The sequence below is a fragment of the Typopeltis vanoorti genome, chromosome 7, assembly GCF_054136105.1.
Source record: "Typopeltis vanoorti isolate ZY-2024b chromosome 7, IOZ_Tvanoo_1.0, whole genome shotgun sequence".
Taxonomy (NCBI): domain Eukaryota; kingdom Metazoa; phylum Arthropoda; class Arachnida; order Uropygi; family Thelyphonidae; genus Typopeltis; species Typopeltis vanoorti.
The window spans coordinates 75,696,083-75,722,553 of NC_143555.1; the positions used below are offsets into that span (position 1 = coordinate 75,696,083).

The 26,471-nt window shown below is 34.2% G+C and overlaps 1 protein-coding gene across 3 annotated transcripts in view; it reads right to left on the reverse strand.

Annotated features, from left to right (window-relative positions):
• LOC150104791 (phosphatidylinositol 3,4,5-trisphosphate 3-phosphatase TPTE2-like) overlaps positions 1 to 26,471 on the reverse strand; it is a 332,531-nt gene that overhangs the window by 97,739 nt on the left and 208,321 nt on the right. For all 3 annotated transcript variants that reach the window (XM_090395969.1, XM_090395968.1, XM_090395967.1), the window contains exon 10: positions 23,034 to 23,184. In XM_090395969.1, the coding sequence (XP_090252095.1) occupies positions 23,034 to 23,184 (151 nt within the window). The remainder of the gene's footprint in view (positions 1 to 23,033; positions 23,185 to 26,471) is intronic.

Sequence of the window (26,471 nt, forward strand, 5' to 3'; positions counted from 1 at the left end):
GCAATGTGAAGAAGATAAGATGAAGCCAGTAGCATTTCTCAGCATCCCTCTGAAACTTAGTAGTTCTGAGAGAAAATATTCCACAATAGAGAAAGGAGCATTAGCTTTAATTTATCCTCTTAAGGCAGTTAAGGTATTTGTTTTATGGCAGGAAACAGACCCAGAGGAAGACCAAGGTCAAGGTGGATTGATTCAGTCAGAAGTGCCTTAGAAACACAAAATGTTAGATAAAACAATATTGGAGTGCTGAAAAGTAATAGACTAATTTGGAGGAAAGTTGTGTTAAATTTACATTAATAATAATGCAAACTTAATCATGTAGTTCTATCATAGTAGCCTGAACACCCCTTGAGGGTGCATATCAGGAAATTATTATTATTATTGCTGCATGGAATGATAAGGCTCATTGTGGGAAACCCCTATTCTCAACACAATATCTATCGCACCTTTTCCTAAAATTATTAACACACAAAGCACTTAAAACGGACTCAGGCAACCCAGTCAGTTCATTCACCACTCTGCAAGTGAAAAATCTAGTCCTCACACCCTTACTAACCACACTCTTATCCAACTCCCAGGGAAGACCTCTTGTTCTGGTACCTTTAGCCAAGTGCTGAACCATTTCCCCTGCATCAATCATATAAAATCCTTTAAATAATTTAAACGTTTCTATCACATTTCCCCCACTTCCTTTTTTGTCTATCAACCAACTTTTGCAATCCACAAACTCTTAATCTATTTTCATAGGAAGCATTCCACAAACCACTCACCGTCCTCGTGTCTTGCCTTTGAATCCTCTCTGCCACTTTCACATTCCCAAGACAAAGTTTAGATTTGGATCAGATGACCCAAACCTAAACACAGTAATCCAGATGTGGTGATATCAGGCTTAATAGAAAGGAATGAAGATTCCCTTATCATGGTTTGTTAGTGTCTTCTTCAAATAATCAGTGAGCTACTGTTGGATCGTAACTTCTTCTCAATCACATTTTATTGTCTTACAATTCTCTCTCTTTAGTATTTAACTAGTTGTAGGCTGATATATCAATCGAATATGAAGAAAATTTATATTATACTGCGCCACTCCATATTCTGAATTGCAAGAGCAGTTTACATAAATCAACCTTCAACTGTATTAGGTTATCATAAGCTGATTTTAGGCCGAGGTTTTTATTCTTACTACATAGGGTTCCCGCTAAGATTCGTATTATTTTAATGAGCGGTGCAATGAAACAACCAGGCAAATACAAGATTCGATTCAAACAAAATTATTTAATGCAGTGTCACATAAATTACATCATAACACAGTATTCCAACAGGGACATTGTGATTGAACGAATATAAAGCTCTCATTAAGTCACTACTACTCAGCTGAGCTTAAACTTTATAATTAAAGATTATATTTAACAGATCTTATCCTTCTTATTATAAAGAACTTATATCATAACTCTACTCTGATTAAGGTTACATTTCAAAACAATTTTAAATATCAAATCAGTTCAAGATATTCAGAAGAATATAACTCATGAACATTCAGACATTCAATTTCTAATTCTCTAAGCTCAGTTAATCAATTTTAGTTCATGCAAGGTCAAGATTCCTAAATCACAATGAATAGGCTTCACAGTATTCTCATTCAGTTAATGAACACTTAATTCAATAGCATAGCATTTATCATTTGAAGAGGGGAAAAGTCTTAGCACATCACATATTAAATCTTGACTCGCTGAATACTGCAACTAGGAACGATTTACTTTCATAAGAATTAATTTTCGTTACTTCTCACTAAGTATAATAAAGGTAATCTTAACAGGATATAGCTTCAACACATCATAAGTAGATTGAACAACAATTTTTAAGTCCTTACTGACTTTTACTATGTAGTAGCACAAACTTAAAAGAGTCTTCCATTTCCGTGACTGATTTATAGACTCGGGAGAGTATATGTTAGGCGTTGGGAAGTTTTGGTAAAATTCCAACTCAGAAAAAAAAGTAAGTTAAAATACCAAGCGATTCCCGGTCCTTTAAATACTGTTTTCGGCACGTCAAAATTCCCCTCCAGTCTCCAGCTACCCTTCTCTATATTCCCTACTCAATTCTGTTTTTACTTAATTTCGTATCTACTCCTCCCTTTTTCCTGCCAAAAACTGGTTCTCACAGGTTAAACTCACATCAACTTTGCCTTGTGCATAGTATAGAGTAAACACGCGCTAACTAAAAATAATGTAATTTATTATAGCAACCAATCAACTGATATCACAAAGAATCTTCAGGATATATCAAAATTACATGTATAACAGTTTCTAACATTATATTAAAGGAATTAAATTCACAAAATTAATGATATTTTAATACACAGCTTTTCATAACTGTAATTTATCCCAAACATATATAAATAAATAAATATCGATTAACATAACTTGAAGAAATTACATAAATAGCAAATTATGAGCATGAGACTTAGTTTAAAAAAATGTTGTTCAGGGAATGGTAGATTATGTTGGACTCTGAATGATATATTAAAAATTTCCATTTCTCTTCATTCAGAATCCAACACTACCCTGGCTAGGATGCTTGAGCAATGTGCACTCTAAAACTTCAACTCTCTCTCTCTCTCTCTCTCTCTATTACTACCCCCAAATCCATGGCTTCATCAATTTCCTTGAATAAGGTTCCCACGATGTGGTTCACCATTTGTAATCTTTGTATCCAATGCATAAATTTACACTTTCCCACATTAAATTGACATCCAATATGTTTTGCCCAAACCATCAGTCTATTTAAATTATCCTGTAAGCTCTTTACATCACCTTGATTATTATTACCCTACCCAACTTTACATCATCAGCAAACAACTGAATCTCCCTTCAAATTATTTCCTATATCATTTATGCACAAATTAAATAGCAGTGGTTGAAGCACAGGCCCTGTGGGACACCACCACTAGTCATCTGACTTCCCATGGATTCTATATTACTTTCTGGTATCTATATATCTATATCTATATTACTTTCTGGTATCTGGTATATAATATTACACATATTACTTTCTGGTATCTATACATGAGCCACCCTTTTATCCATATCACCAATTCAGGTTTGTTGCAGTTTTTTATTATTATTATTCCTGACACCTCCAAGGAGTCCGAAGACTCATCACGGGAGGACACCTACAACTGTCTCAACCACTACACCGAACCTCTACTACGAATCATCTCCATCAACGCCATCTACCACCCACCTCCACCATCACAACTAGTATTTTTGTCTGTAAATTGCACGTGTTCTGAAAGGCAGATTTGTCTGTATGCGGGATGAAAAAAACGAGTTTTTGGGAGAAAAAACCCTGCTACCTCCATATGAGATCAGCTAACTCACCTTTGATTGAAAATTGTCCAGATAAAGATTCCTCCCGTCGCGACGAGAATCGAACTTAGGCCTATTCCAATTGAAGGGCTCAATATACCGTTGTTCTTCCAATTGCGCTACAGAGGCGCTAATTTTGTAATAGTTTACATAATAATTCCATGTAGTATCCTGTCAAATGCAAAATAAAGCAGTATCATCATCCAGCTCAGCTGTCAACATATTATAAAAAGTTAACAGATTGCTAAGAGATGACCTACCCTTCACAAAGCCATTCTGTCCTATTCATATCAGTATTTTATTTGAAATAATGTTCTTATACACTTATACAAAAAGAGAATGTTGAATTCTCTTTTTGACCAACTTTTCCAGTACTGTTATAACCACTACTAAAATACTGATTGTCTATAATTTGCTACTACAGATTTAGATCCTCGTTTATGCAAAGGAATTATTTTGCTCTCTTCCCACTCTCTTGGGTCTTTGAGCTGAGACTTAAACAGCTTAGTCAAAAGCATCACCCGAGTTACCCTGCACATTCTCTTAAATTCCAATTACACTGCTGTATTTGCATTCAGGTTTCGCAACATCCTAAGTGTCTCTAATTTATCAACCTCCGTTCTCATATCAGTCCCCATCACCTCTGCCATAAAAATATCTTCACTTGAATATATACTCTATATATTCAAGTGAATATATAGTGTGTGTGTGTGTGTGTGTGTGTGTGTGTGTGTGTGTGTGTGTGTGTGTGTGTGTGTGTGTGTAAATATAAAGAGAATATATATACTACCCTACCAAAATTAGAAATAAATTGTGTTAATTTAACATATTTTCTATATTACACAAAATGTGTTTTCATTTCCATCAAATTTATAAAATTAAAGATTTCTCCAGGAAAACACAAGTTTATCAAATAACATTAACAAAATAAACTTGCAGGTGCTTAAGGGTCAAACCTTGATAACAAGGAGAAGACCTCCACATAACCTTTTAAGGAATGCGAAGAACCAACTGAGGCATCTGACCTAATGTCCAATCCTCACCTTCTCATGGTATACCCTGTTATGTATCTATCTGGATACAAAACGAATAAGGATGGGCTGGCAATTTGGGATTTAGCTGACCAAATTGCATTCTTATTGTCTTAAACCACAATGTAAAATGATGGTACAAAATGGCAGAATTTCATCTAGTTGAGGCGTCATCCGATTAAGCAAGTACCCCCCCCCCCAATTGTTTTTATCAGGGAACAGTGTGAACAGTGAAAAGTCAGGTACTGGGACAAATCCCAGAACAATCTCAACTCAACACATCAACAGAGTTCAAGATTGGTACTATCAACATAACAAACATCAATGGAAAATAAGTGGAACTAGTAAAAGAACTGGGTAAGTACCACATCAATATAATTAGTGTGATAAACAAAGAAGACAAAAACATGTGAGATCTTTCTAAGTGGTAAATACAAAATGTTATATTCAGGTATTGACAATCAGCAGAAAAGAAGGAATAGCCAGAGTATTCAACAATAAATATGAGGATAATCTTGAATGGCAGGCAATATCAAGTAGAGTGATGTGAGAAATATTAGAATGGGGAACTGGACAACGAGACTTCTTTCTGCTTATGGTCCTACAGAAGGTTCTATCAAGAAAGAAATGGAATTTTTTGAGGCATTAAAGAAGGCAGCTGGCTCAATGAAAAAGGACAAGTTAGGTCCTATTTGGAGATCTAAAGAGTAGAGTAGGAAATGATTACCAGACATAGAAATGTTCCAGGAAAAATTGGAGAAATGCGCAAAACTAATAATAATGGTAAATGCCTGCTGGATTTCTGTTCAGGACATGGATTAATTATTGCTAACAATATGTTCCAACATAAAAATGGGCACAAATTCACACGAAGAGAATATGCAAGAAATAAGAAACGTCTCGATTATGTTATAGTTGACTGGTTCAGAACACAAGAGTGTATAGAAGATTTGAAATAAGAAGTGATTGCTACTTAGTTTTGAGCAAGATCAAATTGAATTTCATATTGAAAAAAGGATGTATGAAAGTATTAAAATTAAAACAAATGAAGATGATTGAACAGCTTTCAGAGCTGAAATGTAGACTGATCGATTCAGCCAAAGAAGCATGTGGTGAGGTTGTCTGAAGGAGATAGAAAAATTAGAATTCTATGGTGGACTCGGGAAGTTAAAGAGGCAGAGAAGGAAAAGAAGAAAGCATATTTAAAGTTCCTGGCAAATAAGTCAGTGTCTACTCTTAGAGAATACAGAAAAAAAATAAGAAAGCAAAACACTGTAAAACTAGCTAAACAAAAGTTATGGGAAGACTTTGGTAAGAACACTGAAAATAAATATCAGGAAGGTGGCAAAATATTCTGGAGGATATTGAAAAAAGCTTAGAAATGGAAGAAAAGTAGTGTAAAAGGAATCAGAAATGATAAAGGTGACATGAAAACTGATGATAAAGATATTCTAGATGTCTGGAGTAATTACTTTGAAAAAATTAAATCAAACAAGCAGCATCAGCATGATGGTAGAAAACTCCCAACAGGGATGCAGTCAGGAATACGTATCCATTCATCATCATCATCAAATTCCTACCATGTACCCTCAAGGGGTTACAGGATATGATAGTACTACACGAAAAATTTATATCATTGCTAACTTCCTATCTACAATTTTCCTCAAAATCAGTCTGTAACTTGTCAAGACTCCAACATTATAAGATCTTATATTTCTATCGTCTAACGCAGCGCTTCCCAAACTGTGGGCCGCGGCCCCCTTGGGGGCAGTGAAATAATGAAAACAAATTTAAAATGGTTTAAGAAGTAGATTTTTTATTTTAAAAGAAACGTATTTAATTTTTATTATTTATTATTTCTTTTTTGTTAATTTTTATATTTTAATGGAAAAATTCACATATTGGTGCTGGTTCACAAACTTTGCTTCCTGTGTATTTCGGCGCTTAATGAATATTAGTAAATACTGCTTATTCATATGTTTCATTTCAAAGCAGTGGTTAATTGTATTTACTTCGAATGCTCTCCAGGGAAGCTCCAAATCTTCCTGTCCCTTTCATCACGCGTTCGTAATCAGGGACTGTTGATATTGACTTTATATACATATCAAAACTCGTTTCATATTATCACTGTCATCCGAGCTAGTTTTCTGTTACCAATAAGAGTTTCGCATATACTTCACACATGAAAAAAGCTTAAACAAGTTCATGTGGGGATATAATAACTCGCTTGCAGTGGTAAGCAACACGCGCTCCCCGACAGCCACTATACTACAGAGGTAATAAAAATAAGTACTTTTATTATGCCAGTGAATAAGGTATGAGGAGTCTGTGTAATATATTTCGCAACAAATAGTGCAATTAGAGACAACTGGGATAAAAACACACTAATTAATGAATCACATGTCCCCTCATACATGCTGTATAGACTGAAACAAAACCATATGTTGCATGGGCAAACACAGCATCTAACTAAAAACTATCGTTATTAATTAGATGTGTGTGAGTTCGATTTCCCAAGGCAGCAATAAAATTCAACTGAACGTGTTAAAATTCGTAAAAGTGTTAAAACTAAGTAATATATAATGAATGTTATGGCAGTTTCACATACGGAATTCGGTTGAAGAGAGTTAGCATTTCAACTCAGTTGTCAGCTATGCTTTTATCTTTCGGTTGCGCGATCTTTTATTAATACCGCACCAATCATATGCACGTTTTAATAACCTGCCTTTGCTGTCTGTTTCGCGTTAGGCTTAATTACCGTAAAGGGAGAAAAGTCACAAAAGAGAAAAATGTTCCTGGTCCAGGGATTCCCTTATTCAGGTAATATTCACTAATTTCATGTTATTAGTATGTGGTGTGCCAGTATCGGTAAGTGGTGATATTAGTTGATCTATTCTACGTTAAAAAAATTTAACCCTGAGATGGATAAGTGGCTGATAAAAAAAATCCCGCGAGCAATCAGAAGAAGCAGAAACAGACTCAAAAAAAAAGGACAGTATTTCATATTTTACCAGAACAGCCCGCATCGTCTTCAGAACCAAACGGTAAGAGGCAAAAAATGTAATACATGCATTTGATTTTTGCAATATTCGCTGTGTATGTTTTGTATTGAATATAAATACAATAAATATTATAATAATACATCTCTCTATTACGATTTTTTTTCGAGGGGGGCCGTGAAATATTTTAATTTTTGCAAAGGGGGCCCTGACATCCAGAAGTTTGGGAAGCACTGGTCTAACGCACTTTGTACAGTATCAATCCACCTATATCTTGGTCTTCCTCTGGGTCGTTTTCCTGCCAACTTGGTAGAGAAGACTTGTTTTGCTAATCTTTCCTCACCCATTCTGTTTAAGTGACCATACCACCTGAGATTGGCTCTGCTAATGCATTCCTGGATGCTGACAATGTCAAGTTCTTTCCTAATATCCTCGTTTTTAATATGATATTGCCATTGATGCCATCTGTTCACGCCCCTAATCTTTCTCAGGACTCTCATATCTGCGGTCTCTAGTCTTTAGTCAAGTGTTTTACTTCTGACCCAGCTCTCAGATCCATTAGTTAAAACTGGTTTGAATTCTGTCTTGTATATAGCTAATTTAGTGTTCCGACTAATTTCTCTCTTATTCCATATGAATTTATTCAATTGACTTCCTACCATACCAGCTTTGTTGATTCTATTGTCTATTTCCATATTTAATTTACTATCTTCACTAAAAATTGTGCCTAAGTAGCTGAAATGTTTTACTTGTTCCACAGGTTCTCTGTTCACAACAGTTGACATTTTCAATGATTCTGCCTAATTTCATTGTCTTTGTCTTTTTATTGCTGACCTTCATACCATATCTATTACAACAGTTATTTAATTTAGCCAGGGAATCTTGCAAACTTGTAGCAAATTTATTTAGAAGTATAATATCATCCGCATAAAGCAAAGAGCTGACATTAACATTACCAATTTTGATATCATATTTAATACCACTTTCCTTCATAATGTGATCCATAAAGATAACGAATAACAGAGGGGATAATGTACATCCTTGTTTCACACCAGATTTAACATTAAAACATCTTCCTGTACTTCAATTCTAACTGCTGACTTACAACTCAAATAAAGGCTAAGTATTGCTTGATATAATCAGGGCCGGCTCTAGAATTTTTGCCGCCCCAGCACCAGCCTCAAAATTAACTTTTGGAATTTTGAAAACCATTATGTTCAACATTAGTTTCATGACCATTAATTTTAAATATAGTACCATTAATAATAATGCACTGATAAAGTGATTAAAATACTGCATATTCATAAAATAAACCATTGACTTCATCAATTGACAATTAAATGAAATGTAGTTATAATTTATTACTTACATATATGGGATGATCTTCACTTGTACAACAGTGAATTGTTGAGTTACACTTAACTATAGAATGTACACGTTATAGTTTTAGCACTATTTTCACATTATTTTAATTAGAATTTATAATGATTTTTATCCACTGATTAAAAATACACTTTTCTTGCTTTCATATTTGCAAAATCAGAAATTAGGTCTGCATATTCTAATTTCTGACTGATTTCATGTTCAATTGAAATCATGGCAGGTCCTTCCAATCTAGTTTCGTCCATTGTTGAACGTAAGTAAGTTTTAATAAGATTCAGTTTTGAGAAACTACACTCATCACTGCTACCGTCACAGGCAATGTCAGTAATATTCTTAGGGAGACAGCGACATCCGGAGCAAAGTTATTTTCAGCAATAAAATGAAGAACTTCAATTGGCGGCGTATTTTCTAGTACTAATTTGGACACTACTTTCAGTTCATCACACAGCTCAATTGCATCAATGTCTCTATTTTCTTCATGTGTTAAAACGGCTTCTAGGTTTCTACAATTGTCTAAGAGCTCATTTGTTGTCTCAGATTTTAATTTATTTAGAGATGTTATATAAATATGAAAAATGTGAACTGTGATGTTCTAATTGCTTGAACCTTTCTTCAATAGAATTAGTTGCAACATCAATAATAAAAAAGAAAAACTCAACTTTTAATTTTGTTTTGGGATCTAAAATAGGTTCGTTCCTTGCTTCATAATCATGTTGCTTTTTCTGCTGACGCAATCTGGTACTTTCGAATGTTGATTTCAAATCAGCATCAGCTTCGACTTTCTCAGCTAATGTTGTAGCATTGACAAGAAAATTTTGAAATGATTTATCATTTCTGAGATTCTTAAGACTTTTGAGAATATTACCCAATGTTGTTATGGCACTAAACAATTCCATCTTTATGCTTTGCAACAGTTTACTTGCAACATTAATTTCATTTAAAACATAATGCCATATAACTAGACAACATAAAAATTTAAAGTCTCTAAGTTTTAGAGCAAGGGTTTCAGCTTTGTGTCTCGCTATTTTGTCTACTCACTCATCAATAGCAATTTCTATCAGTGCATAATAAAACTCCTCAATATAGTATCTTAAAGGACAAATAGCGTCGATTCTAGATTCCCAGTAAGTTGTACTTAATGGCTTGGGCATTAGGGTTGCAATATGTATCTTAAGGATTCCCCAATGCTGTGTTGATGCTGAGAAACACACATACAATTTCTGAACCGTTTCAAAAAATGAAATCCCTTCTCTAGATGACATTGCGGTATCATTGACCACCAAGTTGAGAGAATGAGAACAGCAAGGGATATAAAAAGCTCTTGGGTTCAAGTCCCTAATGTGTTGCTGAACTCCTGAATGCTTTCCTTTCATGTTTGATCCATTGTCATAACCCTGGCCAAGAAATGTTTGCGATTGGAATATTCATGTCTGATAATTTTCTTACGATATATTCGGTTAACGCTGAGCCTGTAGTGGCTTCTACAGGAATGAAACCAAGAAAATGTTCATGAATGTTGATATCAGTTGGATCCGTATTAACAAATCTTACAATTAGTGTTAATTGTTCAATGTGGCTTACATCGGGAGTACAGTCTGCAACTATGCTGTGATATTTAGCTTTCTCAACCATAGAAATTATTTGTTTTTTTATGGTTCCAGAGAGGAGAGCAATCAATTCATTTTGAATATTTTTCCCAAGATAATGTTGGGACGAACCACAAGCTACTCTCATTAAATGTTCAAACATAGCACTGTCAAATCTGGCAATCAGTTCAACAAGCTGTAAAAAATTTCCATTGTTAGGGTCATATAAATTATCAGATGTTCCACGAAATGGTAAGCATTGTTGGCCCAAGAACTGGACAACAGCAATTAGGCATTCTATTATGCTCCTCCAGTGCCGAATTTCTAAATTTAATAACTTCTGTTACATTGAATCAATTGTCTATTCTAATTTAAGCCTGGACGATAATTCAATCCACTTTTTATGGGACTCCAAATGGTTTTTAGATTTCTCATGTTCATTAAGATACACATACAAATGACCCCAATCATTATACCCATCAGTAGTGAATGACATTATATTACAGGAAAACAACTTACAGCAGAAACAAAATACAGAATCTTTTTCTTTTGAATACACTAACCATGATCGATTAATACGTTCTCCATTGCTTAGTTCCCTGGTGTAAAAATTTAATGAAAATTTCCTACCATTAGAGCTGCGTGGAAAAATAAAATCACTGTTTGGTTTCTCTAGCAGGCCCTTTTTAACGATTTCCAGTCTTTCAGCATTGCTCAAAGAAGAATTCCATCTAGCTGAATCAGTATACCTATCAAGTTCATCACTTAAATCTCTAGATTCGGAAATTGTCAAATCAGTCTCATTTTAGAGATTCCTTGCAATGTCTATGTTACTGGGATTCGAGAAGTACTTGCCATGAGCTCAGAATCATTAGTTTCGGTACATTCACTTATTTCCTCCTGCCCTACATCAGCCGATTCAGTTTTTAAATATTTAAGTCCCGCTATGTTTTTGAATATCACATTCTTTTTCCAGTTTCCATTTGCGATATTCTGCACCTGATAGTTTTTTTCTTTTATTTGACATTGTAATCTATTTGAATATTAAAATTGTTTTAAACCCAACAATAAAATATTATTATTAGTATGGTATTATTTAATAATTAATGGAGGTTGAAACACTGTACTAACTACTAATTTACATAAAACTCTAAAAAAAACTTATCACTGTAACGGTCACTAAACATTGAGCAAAATCAACTTTCCTTAATACACGCTTAAAAACAACTGAAACGTTCTGTAGATTACAGTATCGACGGCCGTTACTCAAAGAGAAGGACACTAGTGGAAATTTCAATTACTTCGTATATGACTCATTTTCTAGTACACATCTCATGCCTTAGGCAGTAATTCATATAATCTGATTAAGTTCCAAGCGCCTGTGTTTAGTTCACATGGTATGCATACACAATACTAAGAATAGCATGATTAATACAACTAACAACTACAAGTTTTTACAAATATATTACAATATATTATACAAAATAGTGGCACACAACAGTAGGTAATATTTTAACATTTATTCTGATGAACAAAATTAGCCTTGGGAATGGCAGATTATGTTAAACTCTAAATGAGATACTATTATATTATACATCTCATTCAGAATTTAACACCAGCCAACAGTGGGAAATTCAATTCATAGTAAGTTAACAAGAACAAGATGGAAATATAATATCGCGTAATGAACTTTTAAACGCAGTTTTATTGCAGACTCCATTGTTGCGTATGCAAGGAATAGAGAGGAGAGGGCGAGAGGGACAGGGAAAGAGAGCAAGCGAAGAATGACTCACATAGCTTCGATTACTGAAGAGCATTACGCGAGTATCATTGGTCGGTGGATTGTCGGAAATAGAAACAGCATCATGGACATAACAAGTCACTAGTCAACTTATTATAAAAACTAAGATCTTATGCAGTATTATTATTATTATTACTACTTAATCCACATCTTCATTTTATTCGCTTTCATTTTGGCCCCCCACCTTCCAAAAAAAAAAAAAAAAATTGCCACCCCTTGCAAATGCACGCGTTGCACTGTCGGTAGAGCCAGCCATGGATATAATGCCTCATTGACACCATATAACTGTAGCGTATTGAATAGCTTTTCTCTAGTGGCACCTTGTCATATGCTTTTTCCAGATCGACAAAACTTAAATATAAATCTTTCTTATATTCCCATGCTTTCTCAATTATTTGTCGTAAAGTGAAGATCTGATCCTGACAGCTTGTATCTGGCCTGAATCCAGCTTATTCGTTACCAAACTTTTCTTCCCCAATTCTTCTCAACCGTTTCTCAAGTATACTTGCATAAATCTTGCCAAGAACACTCCGTAGGGAAATACCTCTGTAATTCTCACATTGTTTTATTTCCCTTTTTTATATATGGTACTATGAGAGCTCTACTCCAATCATTGGGAATTCATCCCTCTGTCCAGGCTTTCTGAACTATGCAGTGCAACCACTGTAAGACTTTTATACCACCATACTTCAGCATTTCTGGAATCGAATATCATCTATTCCTGCTGCCTTTCCACATTTCAAGCCTTTGATAGCATTTTCTATCAAAATGCTATCAAAGGCTTGAAATGCATGTTGAATGCCTGTTGAGTGTTTTTTACCACTGTGCTATCAATTTTTGTTTTATTTAGCAATTTTTCGAAGTAATTACTCCATACATCAAGGATATCTTTACTTTGAATAATTACTTTGAAAAAATTAAATCAAACAAGCAGCATCAGCATGATGGTAGAAAACTCCCAACAGGGATGCAGTCAGGAATACGTATCCATTCATCATCATCATCAAATTCCTACCATGTACCCTCAAGGGGTTACAGGATATGATAGTACTACACGAAAAATTTATATCATTGCTAACTTCCTATCTACAATTTTCCTCAAAATCAGTCTGTAACTTGTCAAGACTCCAACATTATAAGATCTTATATTTCTATCGTCTAACGCAGCGCTTCCCAAACTGTGGGCCGCGGCCCCCTTGGGGGCAGTGAAATAATGAAAACAAATTTAAAATGGTTTAAGAAGTAGATTTTTTATTTTAAAAGAAACGTATTTAATTTTTATTATTTATTATTTCTTTTTTGTTATTTTTTATATTTTAATGGAAAAATTCACATATTGGTGCTGGTTCACAAACTTTGCTTCCTGTGTATTTCGGCGCTTAATGAATATTAGTAAATACTGCTTATTCATATGTTTCATTTCAAAGCAGTGGTTAATTGTATTTACTTCGAATGCTCTCCAGGGAAGCTCCAAATCTTCCTGTCCCTTTCATCACGCGTTCGTAATCAGGGACTGTTGATATTGACTTTATATACATATCAAAACTCGTTTCATATTATCACTGTCATCCGAGCTAGTTTTCTGTTACCAATAAGAGTTTCGCATATACTTCACACATGAAAAAAGCTTAAACAAGTTCATGTGGGGATATAATAACTCGCTTGCAGTGGTAAGCAACACGCGCTCCCCGACAGCCACTATACTACAGAGGTAATAAAAATAAGTACTTTTATTATGCCAGTGAATAAGGTATGAGGAGTCTGTGTAATATATTTCGCAACAAATAGTGCAATTAGAGACAACTGGGATAAAAACACACTAATTAATGAATCACATGTCCCCTCATACATGCTGTATAGACTGAAACAAAACCATATGTTGCATGGGCAAACACAGCATCTAACTAAAAACTATCGTTATTAATTAGATGTGTGTGAGTTCGATTTCCCAAGGCAGCAATAAAATTCAACTGAACGTGTTAAAATTCGTAAAAGTGTTAAAACTAAGTAATATATAATGAATGTTATGGCAGTTTCACATACGGAATTCGGTTGAAGAGAGTTAGCATTTCAACTCAGTTGTCAGCTATGCTTTTATCTTTCGGTTGCGCGATCTTTTATTAATACCGCACCAATCATATGCACGTTTTAATAACCTGCCTTTGCTGTCTGTTTCGCGTTAGGCTTAATTACCGTAAAGGGAGAAAAGTCACAAAAGAGAAAAATGTTCCTGGTCCAGGGATTCCCTTATTCAGGTAATATTCACTAATTTCATGTTATTAGTATGTGGTGTGCCAGTATCGGTAAGTGGTGATATTAGTTGATCTATTCTACGTTAAAAAAATTTAACCCTGAGATGGATAAGTGGCTGATAAAAAAAATCCCGCGAGCAATCAGAAGAAGCAGAAACAGACTCAAAAAAAAAGGACAGTATTTCATATTTTACCAGAACAGCCCGCATCGTCTTCAGAACCAAACGGTAAGAGGCAAAAAATGTAATACATGCATTTGATTTTTGCAATATTCGCTGTGTATGTTTTGTATTGAATATAAATACAATAAATATTATAATAATACATCTCTCTATTACGATTTTTTTTCGAGGGGGGCCGTGAAATATTTTAATTTTTGCAAAGGGGGCCCTGACATCCAGAAGTTTGGGAAGCACTGGTCTAACGCACTTTGTACAGTATCAATCCACCTATATCTTGGTCTTCCTCTGGGTCGTTTTCCTGCCAACTTGGTAGAGAAGACTTGTTTTGCTAATCTTTCCTCACCCATTCTGTTTAAGTGACCATACCACCTGAGATTGGCTCTGCTAATGCATTCCTGGATGCTGACAATGTCAAGTTCTTTCCTAATATCCTCGTTTTTAATATGATATTGCCATTGATGCCATCTGTTCACGCCCCTAATCTTTCTCAGGACTCTCATATCTGCGGTCTCTAGTCTTTAGTCAAGTGTTTTACTTCTGACCCAGCTCTCAGATCCATTAGTTAAAACTGGTTTGAATTCTGTCTTGTATATAGCTAATTTAGTGTTCCGACTAATTTCTCTCTTATTCCATATGAATTTATTCAATTGACTTCCTACCATACCAGCTTTGTTGATTCTATTGTCTATTTCCATATTTAATTTACTATCTTCACTAAAAATTGTGCCTAAGTAGCTGAAATGTTTTACTTGTTCCACAGGTTCTCTGTTCACAACAGTTGACATTTTCAATGATTCTGCCTATTTTCATTGTCTTTGTCTTTTTATTGCTGACCTTCATACCATATCTATTACAACAGTTATTTAATTTAGCCAGGGAATCTTGCAAACTTGTAGCAAATTTATTTAGAAGTATAATATCATCCGCATAAAGCAAAGAGCTGACATTAACATTACCAATTTTGATATCATATTTAATACCACTTTCCTTCATAATGTGATCCATAAAGATAACGAATAACAGAGGGGATAATGTACATCCTTGTTTCACACCAGATTTAACATTAAAACATCTTCCTGTACTTCAATTCTAACTGCTGACTTACAACTCAAATAAAGGCTAAGTATTGCTTGATATAATCAGGGCCGGCTCTAGAATTTTTGCCGCCCCAGCACCAGCCTCAAAATTAACTTTTGGAATTTTGAAAACCATTATGTTCAACATTAGTTTCATGACCATTAATTTTAAATATAGTACCATTAATAATAATGCACTGATAAAGTGATTAAAATACTGCATATTCATAAAATAAACCATTGACTTCATCAATTGACAATTAAATGAAATGTAGTTATAATTTATTACTTACATATATGGGATGATCTTCACTTGTACAACAGTGAATTGTTGAGTTACACTTAACTATAGAATGTACACGTTATAGTTTTAGCACTATTTTCACATTATTTTAATTAGAATTTATAATGATTTTTATCCACTGATTAAAAATACACTTTTCTTGCTTTCATATTTGCAAAATCAGAAATTAGGTCTGCATATTCTAATTTCTGACTGATTTCATGTTCAATTGAAATCATGGCAGGTCCTTCCAATCTAGTTTCGTCCATTGTTGAACGTAAGTAAGTTTTAATAAGATTCAGTTTTGAGAAACTACACTCATCACTGCTACCGTCACAGGCAATGTCAGTAATATTCTTAGGGAGACAGCGACATCCGGAGCAAAGTTATTTTCAGCAATAAAATGAAGAACTTCAATTGGCGGCGTATTTTCTAGTACTAATTTGGACACTACTTTCAGTTCATCACACAGCTCAATTGCATCAATGTCTCTATTTTCTTCATGTGTTAAAACGGCTTCTAGGTTTCTACAATTGTCTAAGAGCTCATTTGTTGTCTCAGATTTTAATTTATTTAGAGATGTTATATAAATATGAAAAATGTGAACTGTGATGTTCTAATTGCTTGAACCTTTCTTCAATAGAATTAGTTGCAACATCAATAATAAAAAAGAAAAACTCAACTTTTAATTTTGTTTTGGGATCTAAAATAGGTTTGTTCCTTGCTTCATAATCATGTTGCTTTTTCTGCTGACGCAATCTGGTACTTTCGAATGTTGATTTCAAATCAGCATCAGCTTCGACTTTCTCAGCTAATGTTGTAGCATTGACAAGAAAATTTTGAAATGATTTATCATTTCTGAGATTCTTAAGACTTTTGAGAATATTACCCAATGTTGTTATGGCACTAAACAATTCCATCTTTATGCTTTGCAACAGTTTACTTGCAACATTAATTTCATTTAAAACATAATGCCATATAACTAGACAACATAAAAATTTAAAGTCTCTAAGTTTTAGAGCAAGGGTTTCAGCTTTGTGTCTCGCTATTTTGTCTACTCACTCATCAATAGCAATTTCTATCAGTGCATAATAAAACTCCTCAATATAGTATCTTAAAGGACAAATAGCGTCGATTCTAGATTCCCAGTAAGTTGTACTTAATGGCTTGGGCATTAGGGTTGCAATATGTATCTTAAGGATTCCCCAATGCTGTGTTGATGCTGAGAAACACACATACAATTTCTGAACCGTTTCAAAAAATGAAATCCCTTCTCTAGATGACATTGCGGTATCATTGACCACCAAGTTGAGAGAATGAGAACAGCAAGGGATATAAAAAGCTCTTGGGTTCAAGTCCCTAATGTGTTGCTGAACTCCTGAATGCTTTCCTTTCATGTTTGATCCATTGTCATAACCCTGGCCAAGAAATGTTTGCGATTGGAATATTCATGTCTGATAATTTTCTTACGATATATTCGGTTAACGCTGAGCCTGTAGTGGCTTCTACAGGAATGAAACCAAGAAAATGTTCATGAATGTTGATATCAGTTGGATCCGTATTAACAAATCTTACAATTAGTGTTAATTGTTCAATGTGGCTTACATCGGGAGTACAGTCTGCAACTATGCTGTGATATTTAGCTTTCTCAACCATAGAAATTATTTGTTTTTTTATGGTTCCAGAGAGGAGAGCAATCAATTCATTTTGAATATTTTTCCCAAGATAATGTTGGGACGAACCACAAGCTACTCTCATTAAATGTTCAAACATAGCACTGTCAAATCTGGCAATCAGTTCAACAAGCTGTAAAAAATTTCCATTGTTAGGGTCATATAAATTATCAGATGTTCCACGAAATGGTAAGCATTGTTGGCCCAAGAACTGGACAACAGCAATTAGGCATTCTATTATGCTCCTCCAGTGCCGAATTTCTAAATTTAATAACTTCTGTTACATTGAATCAATTGTCTATTCTAATTTAAGCCTGGACGATAATTCAATCCACTTTTTATGGGACTCCAAATGGTTTTTAGATTTCTCATGTTCATTAAGATACACATACAAATGACCCCAATCATTATACCCATCAGTAGTGAATGACATTATATTACAGGAAAACAACTTACAGCAGAAACAAAATACAGAATCTTTTTCTTTTGAATACACTAACCATGATCGATTAATACGTTCTCCATTGCTTAGTTCCCTGGTGTAAAAATTTAATGAAAATTTCCTACCATTAGAGCTGCGTGGAAAAATAAAATCACTGTTTGGTTTCTCTAGCAGGCCCTTTTTAACGATTTCCAGTCTTTCAGCATTGCTCAAAGAAGAATTCCATCTAGCTGAATCAGTATACCTATCAAGTTCATCACTTAAATCTCTAGATTCGGAAATTGTCAAATCAGTCTCATTTTAGAGATTCCTTGCAATGTCTATGTTACTGGGATTCGAGAAGTACTTGCCATGAGCTCAGAATCATTAGTTTCGGTACATTCACTTATTTCCTCCTGCCCTACATCAGCCGATTCAGTTTTTAAATATTTAAGTCCCGCTATGTTTTTGAATATCACATTCTTTTTCCAGTTTCCATTTGCGATATTCTGCACCTGATAGTTTTTTTCTTTTATTTGACATTGTAATCTATTTGAATATTAAAATTGTTTTAAACCCAACAATAAAATATTATTATTAGTATGGTATTATTTAATAATTAATGGAGGTTGAAACACTGTACTAACTACTAATTTACATAAAACTCTAAAAAAAACTTATCACTGTAACGGTCACTAAACATTGAGCAAAATCAACTTTCCTTAATACACGCTTAAAAACAACTGAAACGTTCTGTAGATTACAGTATCGACGGCCGTTACTCAAAGAGAAGGACACTAGTGGAAATTTCAATTACTTCGTATATGACTCATTTTCTAGTACACATCTCATGCCTTAGGCAGTAATTCATATAATCTGATTAAGTTCCAAGCGCCTGTGTTTAGTTCACATGGTATGCATACACAATACTAAGAATAGCATGATTAATACAACTAACAACTACAAGTTTTTACAAATATATTACAATATATTATACAAAATAGTGGCACACAACAGTAGGTAATATTTTAACATTTATTCTGATGAACAAAATTAGCCTTGGGAATGGCAGATTATGTTAAACTCTAAATGAGATACTATTATATTATACATCTCATTCAGAATTTAACACCAGCCAACAGTGGGAAATTCAATTCATAGTAAGTTAACAAGAACAAGATGGAAATATAATATCGCGTAATGAACTTTTAAACGCAGTTTTATTGCAGACTCCATTGTTGCGTATGCAAGGAATAGAGAGGAGAGGGCGAGAGGGACAGGGAAAGAGAGCAAGCGAAGAATGACTCACATAGCTTCGATTACTGAAGAGCATTACGCGAGTATCATTGGTCGGTGGATTGTCGGAAATAGAAACAGCATCATGGACATAACAAGTCACTAGTCAACTTATTATAAAAACTAAGATCTTATGCAGTATTATTATTATTATTACTACTTAATCCACATCTTCATTTTATTCGCTTTCATTTTGGCCCCCCACCTTCCAAAAAAAAAAAAAAAAATTGCCACCCCTTGCAAATGCACGCGTTGCACTGTCGGTAGAGCCAGCCATGGATATAATGCCTCATTGACACCATATAACTGTAGCGTATTGAATAGCTTTTCTCTAGTGGCACCTTGTCATATGCTTTTTCCAGATCGACAAAACTTAAATATAAATCTTTCTTATATTCCCATGCTTTCTCAATTATTTGTCGTAAAGTGAAGATCTGATCCTGACAGCTTGTATCTGGCCTGAATCCAGCTTATTCGTTACCAAACTTTTCTTCCCCAATTCTTCTCAACCGTTTCTCAAGTATACTTGCATAAATCTTGCCAAGAACACTCCGTAGGGAAATACCTCTGTAATTCTCACATTGTTTTATTTCCCTTTTTTATATATGGTACTATGAGAGCTCTACTCCAATCATTGGGAATTCATCCCTCTGTCCAGGCTTTCTGAACTATGCAGTGCAACCACTGTAAGACTTTTATACCACCATACTTCAGCATTTCTGGAATCGAATATCATCTATTCCTGCTGCCTTTCCACATTTCAAGCCTTTGATAGCATTTTCTATCAAAATGCTATCAAAGGCTTGAAATGCATGTTGAATGCCTGTTGAGTGTTTTTTACCACTGTGCTATCAATTTTTGTTTTATTTAGCAATTTTTCGAAGTAATTACTCCATACATCAAGGATATCTTTTTCTCTCGTTTTCTATGTTCTTGCCCAAGTCCTCCCATGACTTGGGCAAGAACATAGAAAACGAGATATATACCTCTATATTTTCTCAGAGCACAAGCTGACTTATTTGCCAGGAGCTTTTGACATGCTTTCTTCTTTTCCTTCACTGCCTCTAACTTCCTGTGTCCACCATGGAGTTCTGATTTTTCTATCCTTGCAGACAATCTCACTGCATGCCTCTCTCTGGCTGAATCAATCAGTGTTTTCTTCAAGGATTGCCACTGAATCTCCAAGGTTTGGTTCCTGTTCTCAAACTCTTTCATTTTTTCTTCAACAATCTTTGTGTATTTTAGTCTACAGTTCACGTATGAGAGCTGTTCAACTTTCATTCTCTTTAAAACTTTCTTACATGTTATTCTTTTCAATATGAAATTCAATTTTCTCCTGCTCAAGACTAAATAATGATCACTTCCAATTTCAAATCCTCTGTACACTCTGGTGTCCTGCCCCAGGGAGAAAACATCACTATCAACAATAACATAGTCAATGAGACTTTTCTTATTCCTAGCCTCTTCTCTCCATGTGAATTTGTGCACATTTTTATGTTGGAACATGGTGTTAGTAATAACCAGTCCATGTCCTGAGCAGAAATCAAACAGGTATTTGCCATTATTATTAGCTTTGCTCTTTTCTCCAAATTTTCCCAAAATATTTTTTGTATGTCTGACAATCATTCCCTATTCTGCTATTTAGATCCCCAACAAGGACCAACTTTTCCTTTTTCATTGTGTCAGTTGCTTTTTCTAATGCATCAAAAAATTCCTCCACTTCTACCTTAGTAGAACCTTCTGTGGGAACCACAGGCACAAATAAGTCTCATTGTCCAGTTCCCCATTCTCATATTTGCCCACATCACTCTACTTGTGCCTGCCATTCAAGAAAATTAGTCTCGCATTTAGTGTTGAATACTATGGCTGCTACTCATTTTCTTTGATTGCCATTGCCTGAATATAACATTTGTATTTATTGCTCAGAAAGATCGCACCAGTTTTGTCTTTTTTGTTTCAGTCACCTCTATTATGTCAATCTGGTACTTATCTAATTGCTCAACTAGCTCCATTTCTTTGCCATTCAGGCTTCTTATGTTGGTAGTACAATCTTTAACTCTGGTGATGTTGAGTTGGGGAGTGTTTTCAGATTTGTTCCAGTTGGTGACTTTTCGCTGTTCACCCTGGTTCCCTGGCAAAAACAACAGGGCCTTGTTTAACCGGGCGACGCTCCAACCGGCATGAAATTTTGTCATGTTGTACCATCATTTTGTATATTGGTTTAAGCCAATAAGAATACAATTTGGTCGGCTAAATCCCAAATTGCCAGCCCATCATCGTTCGTTCAGTATCCAGGTAGATACCCAACAGGGTGCATCACGAGAAGGTGAGGATTGGACATTAGGTCAGAAGCCCTGGTCAGTTCTCTGCATTCCTTTAAAGGCTATGTGGAGGTCTCCTCTCAATTATACAGCTTTGACCCTTAAGCACCCCCTATTCTGCTTATTCATTCTAAAATAAAGCTTTATTCCTAACTGGAATATACTATTATGCAAGCTGATAAATCACTGGAAAAGACAGTTATGTTGAGGAAGATTGAGAGAATGAGAAGAGGAAGACCATAAAAGAGTTCAATGGTCAACATAAAAGAACTTAACAACTTGAATTTTCAATTACTGAAAAAAAGGACAAGAGTCCCAGTAGGATGGAGAACCTTTGTTCACAAGATCACCAAGAGTCAAAAACGACTGGATGGCACACAACAACAATTCCCAACAAATGTTGCACGGACCAGTTTTTTTTTTTTATTTATTTATTTATTTATTTTTAACTAATTTGGGGTAATCAAGAAAGAAGTGATATTCATGGAGTCAGATTCCACACCAAGACTCTCTACTCAAATAGAACTACAAAAAAATAAAAATAAATAAAATTACTACTATCTGACAAGCAACAAGTCTACATGGGAATAGGACACAAAAGCTATCTCTTAAGTGCTCCACTAGTACTAGCAAGTTTTCAGCCTGTCCCTGCACCATGGAGAAGGAGACTATATTGCACCACTGACTCTCACAGGCAAACCTAACTGATTAGAATCATTATTTAGTTTAAGTAATGCATGAAAACAGTATTTTCCTTCTGGATAGCAGTGTTGCACTGCAGGGCAAACATGACAGTAGTAAATGAGAATTCCATGGATAGTGGACAGAAAACAGGAAACTAAAGAGATTGGTAGTAATCAAAGAAGATGGAAAGCAAAAATAAGGGAAATAAAAAAAAAAATCAAGAAAATGGCAAGTAATGACAGAGAGAAGTTCTAACCATCTCTTCCACAAGAATTAGGAATGATTATTGAATTGCACCTAGACATAACTAGAACTAATCTAAGATGGAATGGTCATTTAAAATAGAACAATAGATAAAAATTAGCAAATAAGCATTTAAAGCAAAAAAATTGTAAGAAAAGGTATTTTTTTACAATTATGGAAGACTTACATACAGGTTAGTAATTATGAATTTTTCTTTAGAAGATCAAATTGCAAGAGCTTATCAAATCAGACATATGAACTGGAAAAAAAAAATTCATTGGAACTAATCAAGAAATTGCTTTAAAAACTGTCATATCTAGTTAAAATCCTTTGATGATATACAGCAGAAAATTATAAAAAAATATTTTAAATATCATAAAAATTATAGCATATGAATGATTATCTCAGAGAAAACTGTTTTTAAACTGATACATTACTTCTGCATTGCCAAACAACTCAGCTTCAACTAGCCATACACAGATCATGGTTCCCGTTCTACCTTTTCCTCCTTTACAATGAACAGCTATGATATTTTCTTTGTCCAGATTTAACCAATCTTTCACACAATTCACAAATCGAACCATATCCCTAATTAAACAAATTGCATATCATTTCTTGGTTACAGAATAAGTGAGGATATTTATTTCTAAAATCACAGAAAACATACATAACATATATTATTTTTTTTGTATGTTATATCATATTTGGGACAGGAAATGGTGCAACAAAATTATGCTTACAACCATTTGTATAATTTTGAATGAAGGACTAGCATATGTTTATCAAAGGAAACTATTTTCATAGAAAGTTACCGGCAAGGGCATACATATATTGATATGGGGCCTTATCACCTGGAGACATAAGCCAAAACTAACATAAAAAAAATCTACTCTTCATTAATCTTCTCTGGAACCTACATATGCAAGTTTCATATTTAATACATTCTACTTAAACTTTAAATTAAAAAAAAAAAAAAAACAGCATTTAAATTTCATAATTTAGTATAGTACTATGCTAAATCGTGCAGAATTCATAGAATGCCAGATAATGCAACAGCATTACAGCTTAGAAATATTTTTGTCTTCAATGAGGGATATTTTCAAAAAACTTTGAATTCTATCATTCATTGTTTCATACCTATCACAGCAGACTTCATAGCAAAGAATGGACTATACTATACTACAATATTACTAATCTGGTCAATTATTGACCCTGGTCTGACTTCTAATGGGGAGAAAAGGGGATATAAAATTGCATCACCATCTATTGGGTAGAGTCCATTAAGTTTAAAACTAGCAACTAAATCTAGTAAGCCTAACATTATTCAATTTTGATGTGTTCTTTTCAGCATCCATAAGTATTGTGGCATTTCCTTTGTCTGGTTTTATAACTACAATGTTACTGTTGTGATGTAATTTCTGAAGAGATCTAAATTCCATTTTGGAAATATTTCTGGTCTTTCGTTACAATATAGCTCATATTTGAATGTAGATTAGATCTACTGAGTCTTTTGGTAATCTACCTAGTCCTTTTTTTCTATGTTAGCAATAATGTTCACTTAGCATACAGAAATAATACCAACACTGAAAGATACCTCCATGTTACATTTCATTACCCCCACAAAAGAATAATTCAAACAACAAGGAATAGTGTTACATACATTTCCAGCAACACAGAGAAGAGGGATAAGAAATTATACCTTGGCTACATCCAATTTAAATGGATAATACAAAAATGATCAACAAGATATTACAAACCTATCCCAAGGCAGTAAGAAACAAGGATACAGTAATACATCCTTACATTCAACAATTTCTAAAATACTTTGACAATATGACTTTCACTTCACTATGTAAGATAAGATTTTTACATTATCCTAAACCATCTTATCTGCCCCTCAAGAAAGCAGGTTAAAATGTACTGTTTGTGTGAAATTACACACACACACTATATATATATAGTGTGAATCCCACTCATGAAATATTATAAGCATATATTACATAACTATCGTGAGTGGGTTAAGGATTTTTTTTTCTATTTTTTTATTAATTTTTTCTGTATTTTTAGTTTTTGCATAGTCCAGAAATCCTGCTCTAGAGATCAAACTTTTTAAGCCACTTCAGACTTCCAATAAGCAGGATAACAACGAATTTCATCTTCCATCTAAAGACAATTGCAAACATCTGTGGCCAAGGCATGATTGAAACCTGTGGCCTGTTGGTTGGAGAGTGGACACTAACCACTTAACCAGGCCAGACTAATATATATCAGGGGAGAATATGCCAGGTGTGGTGGGTGTGTAGTGCTCCCTCCACCAAAGAGCAATATCACTGATATTATATTTTTGCATTTATTCCCACTAAAGACTCATCTAATTGTTTCCAGGCTTCACGTGATTCCTAAAATTAAACACAATATATTAATGCTTCATGAAGAGGACACTTTTCGATGCATAAACATTCACATTAATAGCCCAGGTGTGTGTTCAAAATACATACACCTTTGAGCCCTTTGAAAAGATGTATAGAGGATGCAGAAGATCAAATTCTTAGCATTGTAGAAGTTTTAAACTGCTCAGAAGGTGAGGCTGGGTTAGCTCTGAGACAATAGCACCTAGAAGTAAGATTGGTTAAGTTAGGTTAGGTTAGATGTGTCAAGTCAGCACACTCAACCAATACAATTGAATGTTATAATTTGTCATGAGTTGCTGTTTTTGTTATCTGATTTTCATCTGTTTTGAGTACGTGAAGTGTGATCTGACGTGGTATTTAAGTTTTTAATATATAATTTTCAATAAATTTATAACTTTTTTTACCCATATTTACAATTGGAAACAGCATTGTTGTCGAAAGAGGTAATCCTCATTCTGCTCTTCCAAATTTTACACCTTTGAGTAATTTGCATATACTAACTGTTTTCTACACATTGTCCCCCCCCCACTGTGCAGATTTGGTTACAATTAATTGATAAATTAAAGTATTCAAAGTTATCCTATAAGTAACTGCATTGGACCAATTAAGATGAGCACTGATGTGCTTCACACTCTTAAAACTTTCACATATACATAAAAATGCAAAACCAAAATGAACATGCGGCACCACTGATATATATATATATATATACATCACACACACAGCATATTTTCTTTAAAGTGACTCCTACTGATGGGAGATAAACCTATAGAACATTAGTACTATCGGTGGCCTAAGGATTTTTTTTTAATTTATTTTATTTTTTTATATATTTTTATATTTTACATAGTTCAGACACCCTGCTCTAGAGATCAGACATGGATCTTTTTCAAACCATTTCAGATATTCAGATCTGCATTGTTTTAAAAAAATTTAACAGTTTCAGCTAAGTACATATACATTATGCATCCATTTAAACCATATTTTAACCACTGATTCAATTCCTGCTAACTGTGATACAGCAAAGATCTCTTGTCATTCAGCTTATATCTCAAAATTTTTTCTACTCATTTTATGTAGAAGTACATGAAACTAGGTATAGTACTAATAAATTTTTTTTCATGTCAGAATTGTGGTCATTATACTCAATTTCTCGAAAATTTTAACTTAGCGACAGAAAAAAATCTCAAAGGCATATTCTGTTATTTTTAATCACAGCATTCTTAATATTCAGTATTCAAAGATAACTAAGAAGCAGAAAAAAGAATAATCATTCTTGGGAGTATTAATTAGTGTTATCTTTGTTATTTTGAAACAAACTAAAAACAGCATTACTGTTTTGTTTTTGTTTTTTTCCTAGCCTTCTAAAGAAATATTTACTGTCATCCTAGAAGAGAATAAGTTATTTCAAGCATCATTTAGCCAGCGGAGATGGATAAGTTTACATGGTAATTCCACTGTTGG